Consider the following 19,571-nt stretch of genomic DNA (forward strand, 5'->3'; position numbering starts at 1 on the left):
AAATAATTCGAGAAAATGATTCAGTGGAGGTTATGTAACGACCCACTTATACTATATACTGTACATATAATACGACAGTACACACATCGCCAACTAGCCAGTATGCGTAGCTTGCGTTATGGGTGCTAAGATGACTGATGAATGTTTTTATGAATAATATACATAAATACTTATAATATACTTATTACACAAACATTTTCCAGTTGTGGGAATCGAACCCATGGCCTTAGACTAGTAAGCAGGGTCGCTACCCACTCAATCAGCCGTCTAAACTATGGCGCAGTGGTGACCATTGTGCGAGTGGTTTTATTAATAGGTGCCGAGTTTCGCTTCTAAGTTATTTGGTAAAACAGAATTCTCTAAATAGTTATGGTAGGATACGAAGGGTAGGCCGCGGCTCATAAAAAATAACGTGTCTACATCTAAGGTTTTGAAGTAAACTATTGCGTTAAACATAACCAACCAGTTACCGGCCCACTAAAAGAAAGGGGTCTTCTCTCAGAATAAGAACGCTCTTGGCCAGCGTGGTGAATTACGACCTAAATTATTCTCAATCTGAGAGACCCGTAGAACCTCTAACGGCCGGCAAAGGGCTTATGATGATGATAATAGGTTGGTTAACTTAAGATTATAAGATTTGGTTACGAACGAAAGAGCCAATAACAATCCCGGCTTTTTAAATTGTTTTTCTTTTGTTCAGGGCTAGCAGCCAGTCGACGCACTACGCCTTCAATCCACGCCAATGCGTCCACAGAAGGGCAACTCCGGTCCCGGCGTAAGGCAGCTAAGATGCTAGTAGCAGTGGTCATTATGTTTGCGGTTTGCTACTTCCCTGTGCATCTATTGTCGGTACTCAGGTACGTTCGATCGTCATTATAGTCTCGGAAATAATGTTACAAGTAAACCACTAACAGACACTATCCAACTCTGCATACATGTTGAAATCTATACCTGTATTACGTAGAAACCTTGATTGACGTGATTATTTCAGGCTTCCTTTACAATCAATCATGCCTTACAAGTTTGAGTAATAGATATAAATATAATAAATGTTACTCGCAAGTTCCGGTTACTTTTTTTACAATTTTATCCTGACTTGTTACTGAACTATAAACAGTAATGTAGAAACCTCTAACTCACTGGTTTTACATTCATAATGAAAATCAGAATAACTCTAACTGAGTATAATAAAAATCTCTGGTAAGTAAAGGTCGTGCCTTGGTTGTCGTACAAGGTGACTAAGGGAAAATGGCAGAGAACGGGCAGCAGCCTTCTCTGTTCTAATACTACAATCTACTGCCATTGGGAGAGGCCTTGAGTGAAACCCTCCCGCCGGGAGACCTTTGGTCCAACATAGTGGACTGTTATGGGCTATTTATAAAAAGTAACTAAACGCCCGGTTGCTCATTGCCTAGCCGCCATGCTTTATCTATACAAGAAATATGTGTGCACACGAATTCCCCACAATTCCACGCAGATACACTATAGCATTTATAATACTATTAGTACATAATTTTGACTATTACATCAAAGAAGCTGCATAACCGACCCTTTTTTTTATTTTATTAGAGTCGCCTACGTGGTCCAGCAAACTGAAATAATGACTTGCATCGCTTTGATCTCACACGTGATGTGCTACGCGAATTCCGCAGTCAATCCACTCATCTACAATTTTATGAGCGGTAAGTTTAATAAAACCATCTCCATCGCTAACTTCATCTATCATTGTATTATTTACCTATTTAATGAATTAGGTTACCATTACTATGCAGGATGTTAATTGACATTATACTGGTTTTCATATTAACTGAGTATTTAAAGTAAATGAAAAAGCAAAGCATTTCTCTTAATATCTTAAAGCAGTCACGAAACCTTTTGTGCGCAGTTTTTTTTGTTTTAAGGCAAGCTTTTGATAAAAACCCGATAATACGGTATCACGTCGGACGTCACTATCAGGTCTGGTAACCTTCATGATAACCATATCTCATTTCGAGTTTTACAATAATTATAAAGTTAATTTTAAAGAATGTCTACATCCATTTATGTACCTAAACTTTATACGAACAATATGATATTCCTTTCATATTATTGCAAAATCTTTGCCATACGTCATGATAGCGAATTCTGATCAGGAATCTATTCGTAACAAACCAAGAAATTGTTTGGTTTCTCATCTGAACGATTCAAACAAAACTCTTTGTCTGTGAATATAAAGTAAGAAAATGATGTAGTTAAAACTGAATAACTTATAGTTATTGCACAAAAAAATTGACATTGCTGCAAGCGTTTTCTAATGATACTGAACAACAATGTTATACTTTCCGAAACAACATAATAAAACATCTTGGAATGTTAAAACATCAAACTATATTTTAAGTTTTACGAGTACGGTTCAGGAACACACCCATAAACTTTTATCATGTCATATATAAATTACCATGACATGAAACAGACAGTCAACAATAAAGGCAAGTAGGCTTTTTATCAGTGTCAAGACGCGTGTTTTCTTAGCTCTGTTACTTCATACTAGGCGTGCCTGAATTTGGTTCGAATCAAATATTCTAAGAATTTGATTTCACTCGCCTCGATTAATTCAAAGTTTTGAACATTTCTTTTTCATACTCCGTCGAGCCTACTCTCAGATATTTGGTTTTTTCCATCTGACTTCTAATTGGTTCTATTTAATTAAGGAACATCTTAGTATTTTTAAAGAACAAAATAGCCAGAGGACTCATTCACTTGTAATAATAACATATAGTGTTTTTTGAATTTGAATTTGAATTTGAAATGGTATATTATTCTATGTATTAGTATCGTAGAAAGACAAAATGACTCAAAGAAACATAACCGTAACTAGTTTCAAAATAAACAATATTTATATTTATTAATATTAAGCCGGTTTCATGCGTTCAAATTAATTTGTAATTTGGGTACAATATATCAAACCGCTCTTTAATCGATTTACGTACACTTGGTCAAAGAAAATAACAGACGCCTGCGCGCCACGCCGTGACTACTACTCATCGCATTGCTAAGTGCAAGACCGAAAACGAACTGTCAATCAACCCTGTTAACTCTTACATTTGGAAACCGCTCATTATAGGATTTAGATTTAATATTCTGATACCGTGCTCAAATATTTAACAATACAAATACTAAAGCAAAGTTTTCAGTAACGTTAACATTATTTAACATTATTCTGTCCTCAAAAAACACTAACCAGTACGAAAAATTGCTCGTTTTCAATCCGTGCAAAAAAGCCTCCTAAAGAATGACAAACAAAAAAATTTACGCATTATTAGCTGTAAAAAACGTCTGATTAGAAACATATTCAGCATATTTGAAAGCATAAAAAAGAGTATGTAAGGTATTTTAATATATTTCGTTACGATAATATTTCATGTGATTCTGATTTGAAAATGTGTTCACAAAATGGTTTTGATTTAGGTAAACAGAACAGAAGCTTCAGTTACAATTAGTCATAATATGTACTATTATATTATATTCTGTGGTAATAATAAAATAGAGAAGTCAGTATCTAAGTGAATATGATTAGCTACGGAAACCCGACCCTTCATTTCCTTTTTTGTTTCAATATACGTCACAGAAATATTTTGCTTGCAGGTTTCCCAGGGTTTTCAGGTTAGTGCATTCGGCCCCAAATGGTTTGATTATGATTTTCAAAGAATATCTGGCTTTTAAAAATATTGTGTTTGATATTGGGAACCGCATGCATTTATTTTTGTTATGTATCAAATTATTCGTATAACTCACCTGCACGATTATTTGTTTTATATCACAAATATATTATATCAATGGTGCAGCTTCCTTAAATGTTTTATATTATTATTAAACAGTGTCTGATTTTGTGTACACCCTCTAGTTGATCCTCAATTTTATAAGATTATCGAGAAAAAAAAATATTTTCCAAAAAGCTATTTAAAGTGGATTTGAAAATACTGCTACAATTAAGGTTGAAAATGTCTGATTCTGCACTTTTGCTCACATAACGCTAAATAAGAAAATCATCTAAACACAAGTGCTTAAAATCCACCAATTTTTCAATCTTTATCGCCACTTTAGAAGACGTAGTTTATACAGAAGCGGTGTCTTACCGAGATGAGGCGTGCGACTTACTTACATACCGAGCATTGAACTTGCGTTACTAATGAACATCTGCACCTCAAACCCACCTCTTTCTACTTCTATAAAAAGTGCGTCTTAAACATTCCTTAAGTCAAATGTGTCATTGACTTTATTTACAAATTTTTCGTATAAATAGAGTTTGGTAAACTGTTTTCATTTGTTACAGGAAAATTCCGGCGAGAGTTTCACAGATCCTATTTCAAGTGTTTATGCTGCTGTCTTGCTTCAGCCCCTGAGCAAAATGGAACTTCGTTTGCTCCCATCGGCAGTTCTCGAGCAGGTACAACCAGAACTATTGTCCGCAGAAATGATTCTTGTGTCAGCTACAGATTGACTCATCTTTCACCATCCAACCAAAACAACATCAATCGAGATGTAGTCCGAAATACAAATACCTCTTTTATAGAGAACATGAACGGCATTCGAAGACTTAAAGTGCGCGATGACCCGGTAAGTGAATCTGCTCGATTCACGTTAACCACGGATGTTAGGGATTGACAATTGGGCAGAGACCTCCTCGTGTACACAGATAGAAACCGTGACGGAATTGGCTATATAGCAAGAAGTACAAATAGCATTGATTGTAAGCCTTATTACGATTGTTTTAAAGGCCAAGGACCGAGTGGATGTGGTGCTAAGAAAGTGAGCTTCGATAAAATAGAACTTGAAAGACATAGTGATACATACGCTGACTATCGAGAATGCGATAATGAACTCAAAGAACTTTTCACTGTGGACGAAACAAAAAACGGGTTTAAATTTAAATTTAATCGTAGTCTTAATAGTTGTCAGATCAAGGAGAAAAGGAAAATAAAAACTGTGTTTTAAACATTAATTTATGACTGTATTAAGTTATTCATCGATGGTTGTAAATATTGAATGTCATATCCTTGTAAGCGTTTCCTTAATTATTACTAAAAAAAACAGACATTAAAAAAACAGGTAGGTAGGTTATCAAACCATATAATATATATAACATAAAATAAACATAAATGTATTTATTAATTTACTTATTTCTTAAGCTACATATTTCATTAATGAAAAAATAATAATTTATTATTTCTAAATACACATAAGAACCGATATACCTTCTAGATATAAAATACGAACCATACAATAAAGTTTTGCCCATAAGTATAAATGCCAAAATATATTTATTTTTTACAAGAGATCTTCACTTAGTAACATAATCATACGAATATATTCCCGAATTGTTGTACAATCCTGAAAAATATGAGATGACCAAACAAACCAAATAGTTTAATGATTCCCGCGCAGTAATAAGCTTACTGACCCGGTTCTGGTATAAAGTTAATCCGATTTGCTTCTTATCCGAGTTGTCTTCTTATAATCTGATTGCTCTTGATGAAACAAAAGCAATAAATAATTATTCTCGTCTAACAAAGGCAAGCTAACGTTGTCGACATTAATAAGACGATCAAGAATTATTGGTCTCAAGGAGATATGGCACTTGGCAGATACAAATTATACGCTACTTAGCCCCTAGGTGAGAAATTACACTGCGATATTAGACTCCGTCGTTACTTTTCTATACTATTACCCCCTTAATAAGGATTGGCAAGTTAAAGTGGCAGCGGGCGGGTCATGTCTGTCGTAGGACTGATGGCCATGGGGGCAGACACGTTCTGCAGTGAGACCACGAATCGGTAAGCGCACTGTAGGATGACCTCCAGTCCGCTGGACAGATGACCTTAAAAAGGTAGCTGGAAGCTTCTGGATGAGAAAGGCGAAAGACCGTGTGTGGTAGCGCGCTCTTGGAAAGGCCTATGTTCAGCAGTGGACGCTTGTGGGCTGTTGACTAATGATCAAGGGGTGCTTTGAGGATACTAGGGTTTGATTACTTGATTTTTAACACATAGATAAGATATTTGGTTTTACGACCCGTGACTTTGTCCGCGAGCTTCTGTTAACTCTCCGACAGAAGCTTTCAATTTCTATTTTACTTTTTATAAATATAGATAGTAACATTTTCACGGACCAAGCGTGCATGCTTGGTAAATAGAAAAACATATAAACACACCAAAACACACACACCTATAAACGAAGCAACACATCGCAGGGCATGTAAGGAGCACGCCTCACAAAGTGGCGCTCTGAGTCTATTAATCTCACGCGTAAGTGTTAATCGTAATTTACACTGGCCACCACGGCCTGTAGACGGAGCACAGCAAATTTGTTTTGTGGCAGAAAGAAGCATGTCGGTAGTTCTTCCCCGAACGAGCTCTGTCACAAAAAGCTTTACTACTACTGTATACCACGAACCACAGCATTGCGATATTACGTCATTGCTCAGCTTCTAAGGATTTTACCATGATTTCGAATAACTTATAACCTTTCTCAAGAGTTTTGCTACGAATTCCAAAACGCTTTTTTTCTTTCCGACTTGTGAATCATGAGAGAAGCGTATTCAAACGAAAACCACCCTTATTATTATAAAAAAATAAAGAAATTAAACGTTACACTGTATATAATTTTCTAATTGTAGTTGATTATAGAAAATTAAACTTTATGTTCTTTGTATATTGTGTAACTTCTTCAGCAAAGTAAAGCGTACTTTATTTTAATTATTTTACTTTAACTTAACAATTATATTACAAAGAGTTAGTTACTACTGCCCGGGGCACGCGAAACGGTTAAAGGCTAAATTCCGACTGGAAAAATCGGTATCCCATCCATTTACCGATTAAAGTCAACGTGGCTTAGCTATTAAGATTAACTGGCGTAGTTGGGCTACTCCAAAGAGTTTTGTAAAATATAACCACGAATATCCCCTCACTACAAAACAGTTGCAACTGTTGATGCTAAAATTAACTTTATGCCGTTTTATTACATGCTTGGGTGCCGACACTCAATACATTCTGTGTAAACAAGCCATTTCCTGTGTTCCCTGCGTTTACTAACACCTTAATTATAACGTGTTATATCCTATCTGAGCCACAGTGGCTTAGTGGTCAAAGCACTCGGGGTCGCAAGTTCGAATTATGGGAAAAAGTAAAAAAAAAATCTTAATGGTCCTTCTAGCCGAAGCCTTTGTAGGTACAAAGTTACAAACATCAATGCTTAGTTACTACTAGCAGATGAATTAACATGAAACAAAAAATAAAATAAACAATAAATCTTCGAAGTTGTAGGAAATGGGAGATATTTTATACATACAAAAGTAAAAGTTAGAAGTGTTACAAATAAAAAAAAAAATGTTATTTTGAAATAAGGGGGCGTCCATAAATTACGTGAGGTGTATATTCTTTTTTTTTTACCTCCCCCCCCTGGTGGCTCGTTTTACTCAACCTCCTCCCCCATCCCCCAATCTCAAGTGAGATTTTTCAAAATTTGTGTTTCTTAAGTAAACGCGTTGGATTGTTATTGTAAAAAGAAAAAAAATATTGCTTCGTGCTTTTATGTACTAGTTAAGACTAGTAAGATTATATCTTAAGCATGTACAACCTGTATTAAATGGACCAAAATAGTATAATGCTTTTTTTGTTTCAATCAGAAAAAAAAAATCGTGATATTTGCCGAGATCCTAACTCTCTAACGTTAGATTAGATGAGATTTGACTCGGCCCCCTCCCCCCCCTTAAACATCTCACGTATTTTATTTCTTATTAATTTTATTTTTACTTTAATTATTAATATTAATTTAATTCTAGCTCCTCCTCATTGTGGGAGGAGACCCGTGCCCTGTCGAGGGCCGGTAATGGACCATCATCTGATATGATGATGATGAATGATGATGATTAATTTTATATTCATTTTTATTAATGCAGTTAACTTAAAACGAATAGTTAACACACATACAAAACTTTAAGCTCTCTTCGTCTGTATTTAGCCCGGCATAATTTTCGACACAGGTGAACCGATTTTGATGGAACTTTCTCACTTAGGGTTTCTCACACACGGCGGGAAACAGAAAAAATAATCGGGGCTAACGAAGTCCTTGGCTACATAATGCTAATTAGTACATTACTATTGTAGCGTTGTCTATTATTCAAAGTTTCAAGTTTTTTTTTTTACTTAGAACTGACAAACATTGTATATAAATCATTAATAATAATATAAAAATGAAAACCTATTACCTTCTTAATTAAGTAAGTGCGTATAAATTATTACAGTAATCATATGTGTATCTTCTGTAAATACCAACTTTTTAACTATATTTTTATGTAAAGTAGAAACATTCTAAATGTGATTATTTATTGAAAAAGCTGTATACCTGTTTAAAGATCGTAAGAGTTTTGAAATAAATAAATATGATGAAATAATTTGCAATGCATTTCATTTAGCTTGATGACACAAAAATTATAAGATAACTTTATACATTAAGCCTTTAAATTATTAATTAATAAAAAAACAAATGATCTGTGGGGCATTTCCGTAAACGTTGTCAAATCATTAATTGATATTGTTGCACCCGATTTAGCCTTAATATTTAATAATTGTATAGATTGTGGTGTGTTTCCTGACTTAATGAAACTTAGTAAAATAGTTCCATTGTTTAAATCGGGTAGTACTTCTGACCCCACTAACTTTAGACCAGTATCCGTACTACCCACTTTCGGTAAAATCTTTGAAAAACTCATTTTAAATCAATTACTTTACCATTTTCATAAGTATAATTTACTTCATATTAAGCAATTTGGTTTCACACGGGGTCGCTCAACAATCGACGCAGGTGTTGAGCTAATACAAAACATATTTGAAGCCTGGGAGGAGTCACGTGATGCACTTGGTGTGTTCTGTGACTTATCTAAGGCGTTTGATTGTGTTCAACACGAAACGTTAGTTAGGAAACTACACCACTATGGAATTCAGGGTGTAGCTCTAGACTTAATGAGTAACTATCTACGCGATAGAATTCAGAAAGTCGACGTGAATGGAAAACGGTCTAATGGATCAGTTATGAAAATAGGTGTCCCACAGGGGTCTATATTAGGACCATTTCTGTTCCTTATTTACATTAATGACCTTCCTTACCTTGCCAAGGATAAACACGGGATAGTTCTGTTTGCCGATGATACATCACTGACTTTTAAAATAAATCGACGTGAACTAGCTTTTGACGACGTAAACAACTCTCTCGCTAAAGTGGTACAGTGGTTTGAAGCTAATAATTTGGTTCTTAACGGAAAAAAAACCAAGTGTATAAAATTCACTTTACCTAATGTTAAACACGTGAAAACCACTGTACTACTTAATAATGAGGAACTGAAACTGGAGGATACGACAGTTTTTCTAGGAATAACGTTAGATTCTAAACTTCAATGGGGCCCTCATGTAAATAATTTATCGAACAGGCTTAGTTCTGCTGCCTATGCGGTAAAGAAGATACGCCATATGACCGACGTAGAAACTGCGAGACTGGTATATTTTAGTTACTTTCACAGCATTATGTCATATGGAATTTTACTTTGGGGTAATGCTGCTGATATTAGCACTATTTTCGTGCTGCAGAAGAGGGCTGTTCGTTCTATCTACAAAATGGGTCCGAGAGAGTCATTGAGAGATAAATTTAAAGATTTTAAAATAATGACAGTGTATAGTCAGTACATATTTGAAAATTTAATGTACGTTCATAAAAACATTTCTAAATTTAAGAAAAAATGTGACTGCAATAATTTAAACATTAGAAGTAAGAATAAACTTACAGTGCAATATACTAGGTTACATAAAATTCATAATTCGTTTAAAGGAAATTGCATACAATTCTACAATAAACTACCAATTGTCATCTTGGAGATGTTTCTTAAAAAGTTCAAAGTTTGTATTAAACGTAAGCTTATAGAAAAGTCCTATTATAGTATAAAGGACTACGTAAACGATAAAAAAGCTTGGGTGTAAATTATTGCTCTAACCAGGTTGCTCTTCTAATAATTTAAAATGACATTGTGAGATGGTGATAACAAAAAAAAAAAAAAAACACCCGGCTAAGTTTGTTGTGGGCTTCTTCTTAGACCAGGACGCGTTTGGAACCCTCGTAGCTTTAGTTTTAAGTTTACGAATGTGGTTATCACCATCATCTCACTACCGTGTGGTTCTTATGTACGCATCAAAAGTGCCACCTGTGGGCCTACTTGAATAAAGATATTTTTGACTTTGACTTTGACTTTGACATTAATAATAAATTTCATTGGAGACCAACCTTATTCTATGTTAGAGAAGCGCGCGCAACCATTAGTAAATTCCCTCTTATCTGTTTTTCCGTACCAAGAGAAAGATAACTAAAACAAACAAAAGTTTTACTTACAAAAATGTATATAATATTTGAATAAATATGTACTGTTAATTCTATAATATAATTAATTTATAATTATATTTTTAATTTATATTAAATTTAGTTATTATAAGTTAGTTTAGTTATTTAATAGTAGTTATTATTGCACAAACCAAGGTTGACTGTAAGAGCTTAAAATTAATTTCGACTTTTGTACATTTTTTTAAGAAGTAAAAATAAATATATTTTTAATGATTAATGTAAAATAAGTATTTAAAAACCCGTTGCAGTAAACGGTACACATTTGATAGTTTATTATAATATTGACATAGATTTTACTTCAATGGAACTCAACGAACAGGTAAGTCACTCAGCAAGGGCGTTTTTGTACTCAGGTGCAATATGAAGGACTACATGGTAAGTATTAACATTCTTAAAATCAAGCAAACAATACGGTTTCTTGTCTTAAGCTTTTTCTTTAGTATTTGTTGTTAAAGTGACAATAGAAATCTGTGATGCTTTTTGCTCTCTACCAGTCGGTAGGTTTCATGAGTGACAAATGGACAGAACAAACCGACAGCTGAGGCTTAGAAATAGAATCCCTTAGGCATTATGGAATATGGAATAATAAAAATGGATCTAACCGGAGCCGTATGCGTTGTTCAAATGGCGCATGATTTCATATTTGGACGTCAGAACAGATTTTAGAAGAACTAGCGACTATTTAATCTTGCATTAAAATAAAATCATAGGATTTTGTAAATAGGACATTATGTTTCTAAGCGATCGTGATAAAAAGTTATATAGAATATCATATAGAGCTTAATATTATTATTTTTAACAAAAGCCTAACACCAAAAACCTTTTATCAAAATATCGTTTCTATTAATTACCTTTTCAAAATTCCCACCTTCTTTTTCTCGCTAATAATTTTACCTAGAAACGGATTCACTTGCAGGATACTTTCAATACCACGTATTGCCAATATAAAATGTTTATAATAACTTGCTTCACATAATATGTGCTGCTGTCCTTTTGAACACAGACTAAAGAAATACGAATAATTGAGCTATTCTGACACAAAATCATTTTTTTAACAAAGGCTTAGGTTAGGCAACGATTACATAAATAAATTTACGGTTAAATAAATTTACGTAATTTTAAATTTACGGTGAACATATTGATTTTTATAGAAAAACAAAAAAGGTCAATCGAGTAATTCCTTGCTCTCTTATTGCGTAAAGCAGATAAAAAACATATACTCTGCATCAAATAACTTCTTTTTAAATCATCATAAAGTGTCCAAAACTAGAATTTTTGATGAAATTTTTAGACGACTGTACCTTTACTGCATTCTCCATAAGCTTTATTACACGTTATAATTGTATCAATAGCTTTTATAACCGCTTACCCGGATATTTAAATTTTGTTACTGTTGGTACTTTGGATGATTGAAAAAGTTTTCATTGACTTCCTTATTCCATTAATTAAAAACTTTGCATATGTACAGAATTGTAATCATGTTATGTTGATTTGAAAATAATGAACTAGTAATCTAAAAAAAAAGGAAACACACTTCTTTTAGAAAACAAAAAAACAACAATTTATTTTACCAATATTGGAGTTTTACAAAGATAATTACGTAAGGCCAACGGTCGGTCGTACAAAATATGCCAAAACAAAAATATAAGTCTATCTTCAAATTTTTAAAACACTTCATGTACCGCACCCCCATAACGTGGGAAGACGAATAATACATATTTCTTACAAAAAATAAGTTAATTAAGCAATCCCAAACAAAACAATCTAATAATTTTGTATAATACACAATGTAACTGGTACTATTTGTTCATCATTTACCACCAGGTGAAACTGCAGTCAATTAATATGATAATGCGATCGAAGATTTTAACCGATTCCGAGGTATGGCAATTATTTAAGCCTTAATCGGTTTCTACGTTTTATATCTCCATTTTGTCGAAATTTTGCTAAGGGCTTTAGCTTGCATTCTGGAGAGCAAAAACAAGTCATCCACGGTCACACATTTTTGTAGAATTAAAAGATTAAGTTATCGGAAATTTTGTATGGCGATTTAGTCCACCACAAACAAGCAACTGTCAGTAAAGTTACTGAATGGAGGCCTGAAATATTGACCACACCCCAGAATGCTTTATCAGAAAGTATTTGAAATCTGATAGTAAAGCTCGATATAAGTACTATTTAGTAACTGTTATCTAATAACTGCAAACCAGGATGAAAACTGTTCATGCCAGCTCAAACAGTTCCCACATGGATCATTATTATACAGCGGCATTTCTGCAATATTACATTTGAAATTCACTTGTATGCTTACTGTGGCGGACGGAGAAGTCTCTTTTGAACAACTTTATTTAAATTAGGCAAGTATTGTGTTACCGTGGGATTAATGTTTGAGCAATTATTCGCCTCAACCTTGGTATGTGCGCTATCAATTTCAGGAGTGTTAATGGTTAATTATAATAATTTATAAATAAGAAAAAAATTCAAAACATCTGACTTTCAATATAGTTCACATTATTCTACTAGTCAAGCTTTATGGGTATCAAATGAAATATGGAGGGATCTGTAGAATATAGCCATCAATATTGAGGGAGCTGAAGAAAAAAAAATCGCCATCTTAGACCAATTTTTATGAAAATTCAATAGCTACAAATGCTCTCCACATATTCGACTTTAAAAAAAAGAGCCATAAAGCGACACACAAGCATACATACACAAACCCCCGATGCAAAAAAAAACGGGACAATCGAATATATAGCCAGTATTATCGACCGCATTTTCACAGCCGTCTGTGAGCCTTTAGAAAAATTGACGTAGAGGAATATTACCAGAACACCTGATTTTGCCGTATCTTAGATTTACAGCGTGCCAGGCGGTTATCGGTGACTTCGGCATCGTATAGCCGTTATTAATCATTATCGTCCCTTTGTCGTTCGTTTTTATGATCAAAATCTAAGGCTGAATCCATATCGGGACAATATTGGTAACTACGCGTGTCACTCTTTTTATTTCCGGGTAAGTTTTAGCAGACAAGCCAAATGCCTTGGTGTGGCTTCAACCCATAACGTTGTTGAAGATGAATATTTTTAACCCCCGACGCAAAAACGACGGAGTGATCTGATCTATGTATACCTATGTGTGTGAGCGTGTGTGTGCTCGTAGCTATATATGTGAGAGTGTGTGAGTGTGCTGTAGCATCGTAGTTCACGATCTGATTAACCGATTTTGTTATGTTTCTTTAGTTTGAAAGGAGAATTAGTCAAAAGTGTTTTTAGCTAAGTTTGGTGAAAATCATTAAGGCCGAATCCACATCTACACCATTTCACCCACGCATGTAGCCTCTATTTCTGAATATATATATATTACTAAAAAAAATATATTAATAGTTATATATATATATTTTTATTATTTATTTTTAAATATATTTTTATAGTAATAATTGACGAACCAAGCAGATGGTGACCACAGCCTTCAGACCAGAACACAGAAATGTAACTATGCTGTTAGCGGCAGAAATAAGCATGGCGGTAGTACCTACTTCTCCGGACGATTTCTGTCACATAAAGCTCTATTATACCTATATGTTGTAAATCCTACTATTACTAAAACTTATATATGTAGTGCTAACGCCGCCAATTTGTCCATTCTTCTTTACTGCTCTAGTCCATTTGCATTGTGTGAATTTTAACTGCAATCTACAATAAAAATGTGTTCAGTTTTTTTATTTAATCAATCATTTATTCAAGGCTAGAACCGCAACTAAACCGACCAAGGTCACCTCTGTCGGGAGTCAATAGTTGACCCTGTAGCAGACTTTTAAGCTATTTTATTATAAACTATAAAAGGTGGCATTTAGACTAAAGAGGCGTTCCGTATTTCCTAAAAAATATATAACACAAAATACTTTTCATAATATTTCAGATAAGTAAGTAGGATATAGTATATACGGGTCAGTTGTTCTGCTTTACACATTTATGACTCACCTAGATATTTCATGCAGCAGCTAAAATATATTACGGTTGATGACTTCACATAAACTTCTCACCCTAAATCTTAAGCGTACCGTCATCAACCTTTATCATCAAAACTTCCGGACTACGGATTTCATAAAAAGCGAACGCATTCCCTGTACGTATAATAAAATACGAGTAGACTTACTGTTTTTATTTTATTTTATTACATGTAAGTATTAGACACACAAACAAACAGTGCAAAAAGTTTTAAAACAGTTTCCAAACGTCTGCATAAAGTAAAATTTTCAATTTTTTTTTGCTAGTTATACCAAGTGAAGGTCACTTGGTCCGCGCACAACTTCGGATAAGCCTCCCACACGAACCTTCATCCAGTATTTACCAACTATATACAGTGGTCTACCGCATCGCGCGTCACTTTTATGGTTAAATTTATGATAAATAAACTATACTACTCGTACTAATATTCCAAAAACGCCGTCGGTGCCAGCTTTTATTATCACTAACATATTGTGATAATAAACGTTTAAGCGGCGATAACCCAGTGGGTAAGAACTCGACTTCACTTTCGGGGGGCCGTGTTCGAATCACAGCGCGCACCTCCAACTTTTCTAAAGTTATGTGCGATTTAAGTAATTAAAATATCACTTGTTTCAACGGTGAAGGAAAACAGCGCGAGGAAACCCGCATGCCTGAAAGTTCTCAATAATGTTCACAAAGGTGTGTGGATTCCACTAATCCACACTGGGCCAGCATGGTGGACTACGGCCTCAACCCCTTCTCATTTTGGGAGGAGACCCGAGCCCTGTAGTGGGCTGGTGATTGGTTGATATGGCGAATCGTTGAAGTCCGCCATTAGAGCATCGTGGCTCTGCTAAGAGAGAGGATGCCCTGTCATCATCATCATCATCACTTCAACTGATTAAAGTCCACTGCTGGACATAGGTCTTTTGAAGAGAGTTCCAAAATCCACGGTCCTGGGCCACTTGTTTCCAGCGGCTCCCGGCGACTCGTTTAATGTCGTCTGTCCACGTTGTTGGGGGCCGACCAACACTGCGTTTACCTGTGCGCCATTCCAACACCTTGGAACCCCAACGTCCATCGGTTCTCCGAGCTATGTGCCCCGCCCATTTCCGCTTCAGCTTAGCAACTCGCTGAGCTATGTCGGTAGCTCTGGTTCATCTACGGATCTCCTCATTTCTGATTTGATCACGTAGAGATACTCCCATCATTGCTGTTTAGGATGCCCTGTAGTGAGGGATTAATAGACAGATTCCCCGCAATTAAAAATTTCCGAAATCGCCGCAACAACGCCGGGCAACAAGTCGCCGACAAGATACTCTTACGTTCTGGCTACGGGTCCAATCGCGTCGGTCGCACGGTGTAAATATGTGAACTTATAGACGGCCGCTTCTACCCGAGGCATGCTCGGTACATCTCCATACATTTTTTCAGTCACTAGACACTTTGCCCGGCGAGCCGATTGTGCCGTTGCCAGCACTTTAAAATTAAATTCGCCAACACAAAGCCTATGGCGACGGTGGCTTCAGGGGGTCTGTCTGACTCCATTAGAATTTCCGTTATTTTTAAACACGTACTATGAATCATTTGGCGCATAGTACGGTTATTAAAAGAGATAGTGAAACAACCGCAGTGAAACAATACAAAGCAAACTTCGAATGTATGTGCGGCGGATTGTCATTCGAGGAAGACCTACAAAGGTATAGAATAAGTATCGGATATTACGTTATGGGCGATGCAAATAGGAAGCCTAAACCTGGAATGAAAAAGTAGGAAAATAGCTGTAAACAGAGTAGGAGGCGTTTAGATCCCAAAGTGTTGGAGTGGCGAACCGCATTAGAATTGGTAGCAATGAGAAATGACATCAATACTCACTTTATGACGATAGCAGTTACTACTGCTATACATATTATATCAATGGTAGTATCTACGAGAAATCTATGTCTAGTAGGTCATTTGGTTTAATTTTATAGACTTTGTTGTATATAAGTCTGTTTATTGGTTTAAGATCTTGTATCATTAAGCTACCTTATTAATTATCTAGTTGTTCCCTGCGGTAACTAAAGGTCGTAACATAATATTATATTGGCCACGCGAATACGTTGCTCATACACAAATCCCGTAGGTACGTACCGCCATATTAATATTCCACTATCTTCTATGCGACCAAATAACATGCTTTAAAGAGCAAGGTTTATCTATATAAGATTTTCTTAATAATTTCTGTCTTTCGTTTTGTAAGGATAAATTGTTGATGCCTAAAAATGGATGTTGGTTTTAAAAATTCGTATTGTGGCTTATTTTTTCGAAATATATGATTTATGTTTTTTTAATAGGTAGTAAAGATAGATTCTTAGTTCTACGGTACCTAGATTAGTGGCAGGTTTCATATCCGGGCCGATAGCGGCGCATCTGTTATATTGCGCGGTATAGACGGATCGCCCTCTTTTCTGATACCCAAATACGAACATACGAGAAGCATAGGAATTTCCACCCTATGTAATAGTAATAAAGTTGAAACTTATGTGAAAAGAAAACGCTGTAATTATGTTAAGAGTATTTTTCACGTTTAAAGCGATATGCTAAAATATTACTTACGGTGACATTAAAATGTATCACAATTTACTTTAAAGGTTGCAAATAACACAATTATAATACATTATTTTATTTTTATTTTATTTTAATAATGGAAAGCCAAATGTACATAATGAATACACATTCATATAAGCAATTTTCAACATTATTTTTGTCGACAACAAGTGTAAGTCACCTTCAAATCAAGAGTGAATAGGCATCTTCTGGGCAAGCGCGCTTCATCTTAGGCTGCATCATCACTTACCATCAGGTGTGATTGCAGTCAAGCACTTGTCTATACATTATAATATAAAAAAAAATCTGATATCATCATTATTATCGTCAGATAGAGATCAGAAGAAGAAAGTTTTAAGCCGTAATCCACCAAACTGGCCTAGTGCAGATTGGTGGACTTCACACGCGATTGAGAACGTAATAGAGAACTTTGGCGAGCAGGTTTCCTGACGATGTTTTCCTTCACCGTAAGAGCAAGTGATATTTAGATTTCTTAAATTAAAAACGCACATTACTCCGGAATTTTTGAGGTGCTGGCCGGGGATCAAACTCGGTCCTCCCGAAAGGGAAGCCGAAGCCACTACACTAACCACTACGCTATCACCGCTTATTATTGCTATATATATATCCTTAGGAAATAGGAAAGGAGATTAGATTTTCTGCAAGTTTTTAGTTGCGGGTAACTAATGATTATAATTACCATGCCAGAGCCACCCATGGTCATCCCATAAATCGCAGACTGCCAGTCGCGCCGCGTGCCTCCAGTCACTGTGAACGCCATCGACAATTCGTAATCTGAAAAAAAAAATATAGTGTCAATTTTATACAAAGAGTCTATGGTCTTGAGTAAACCAATTCCATTGTACACAAATCTCTTATCGAAAGATGAGAGAATCTCTCAATCTCTCCCTTTTACCTGAATCTTTCGAATCACTTTGTCTGCTTTTTCATACGTGAGTTTTGCTTTCAGTTGAGCACGTCGCTCCAACACACACTGTGGGCGCACAGCACGCGTCTAGTAGGTATTTGAATTAGCCGACGCTGCCTTTCTGTAAGCTTAACAAAGCATGCAAACTACTTGACAAACTAGCTATACACAAAACCTTTTTCTAGAAGTGGACATCCACCGTCCATCGGTTGATATAAAAATGAAAACAAAACCTAACTCCCAGTCGTTCGGTATTTCTATCCGACTTTTATAAGCAAAAAATCCTTAGCAGAACCAAATAGGTGTGTTCCAATTGCAAAGAGAAATTACAAATTTAAATTTGAATTTCCAAAATCCATTTGAAATTGTAAATTTCAATTAAAAACGAGCCGGAAACGTATTTCAGTTATGAATTATGACTGTTGTGTAGCAGGTATAATTCTCTGGTTGAGCGTTGAGAACTATAGCTGAAACTTTTCTAAAGCTAAATTAATATTTATGGGTCAAAGCAAACTTTTACTTGGTGCACTGAAGAGAACAATACAGAGACCGCTTTGTGAGACTATAAACTCCGTTTTTAAAGCTTTAAAGGTGTTAACCCACTGCCGTCACCAAGGAAAGAGATTATCGTTACACGGCAAAGTGGTCCTATTCTCACTTCGCAACCTACATGTTTCATAACTACCGAAAGAAACTTCTGCTTCTTTATTTTGAACCCGTATTTTAAAGAAATAGGTAAGAATAAGGTAACCGAATAGCTAATTGTATAGTATGCCTTATGCAGAGACATGTGATATCCTGGTTACGAAATTCATAATTTAATTATATCCCTGCAAGATATTTAATTTATTAAAAATCTTGCTTTATTTTAAAAACTTTAAACTTGTATTCCAACGCTTTAAGTCAGCAATAAATTGATAAGGTGTGCGAACGTGATAAGGTGGCGTTTTGACAAATATTTCTCAAACTAAACTTTACAGAGTTGGGAACAAGTTTAAGTTTTATAGTAAAATACACTCGTTTTTTTCAGTACTTTACTCAAAACGTCAGAAGTCAGAAGCACATATTAACATAAATTCGCTTAACTGATTTCCATTTAGAAAATGACGATGAATTTAAAATAATTCCAGGGAAAGTAAATATGTAAATCAATACTAAAGAAAACACTCCGATTATAATAAATCTTTTACGTGGTTCGCTATAACTTCCCATTGAAATCTCAAACCTTGAACTTCAAATACAACTATAATAGCAAATATGAGATTATATTTTAGTATTTTTAATCTTTTACTAACTTCTTTTTGTTGTAGAAAAATTACAACAATTTGAAGTGGGTGCTACCACTTAAAAATGTTGTAATTTTTCTTTTTCATTATAGTTTTTTATTGTTCTATTTAATATTCGGCTGCCAACGTCATACAAATAGTTTATCAACTTTGTGGCGAACAATAAGAAGTTGAATAGCCCACACGAATAATCGAAGCAACCTAAGAAATAGGCCTTACAGAAGAAATTTAGTATTACACTATGGATGATATTCATAGGAACTCTGCCGCTAAACTAGAATTAGTAAAATGGAAAATTCCATTTTTCCAAGAATTTTCCAATTTTCCAGCTCTGGCTAAGCATTCAGATTGGTATACATC

The 19,571-nt window shown here is 35.0% G+C and overlaps 1 protein-coding gene across 1 annotated transcript in view; it reads left to right on the forward strand.

Moving 5' to 3' along the window:
* Positions 1-5,097, forward strand: part of LOC120626136 (orexin receptor type 1-like) — a 77,335-nt gene extending 72,238 nt beyond the window's left edge. Inside the window, exons 6-8 of the mRNA XM_039893438.1 lie at positions 701-857; positions 1,570-1,682; positions 4,313-5,097. Of these exons, the coding sequence (XP_039749372.1) occupies positions 701-857; positions 1,570-1,682; positions 4,313-4,644 (602 nt within the window). The 3' untranslated portion in view covers positions 4,645-5,097. The remainder of the gene's footprint in view (positions 1-700; positions 858-1,569; positions 1,683-4,312) is intronic.
* Positions 5,098-19,571: the final 14,474 nt, after the last annotated feature.

The sequence above is a fragment of the Pararge aegeria genome, chromosome 1, assembly GCF_905163445.1.
Source record: "Pararge aegeria chromosome 1, ilParAegt1.1, whole genome shotgun sequence".
NCBI lineage: Eukaryota > Metazoa > Arthropoda > Insecta > Lepidoptera > Nymphalidae > Pararge > Pararge aegeria.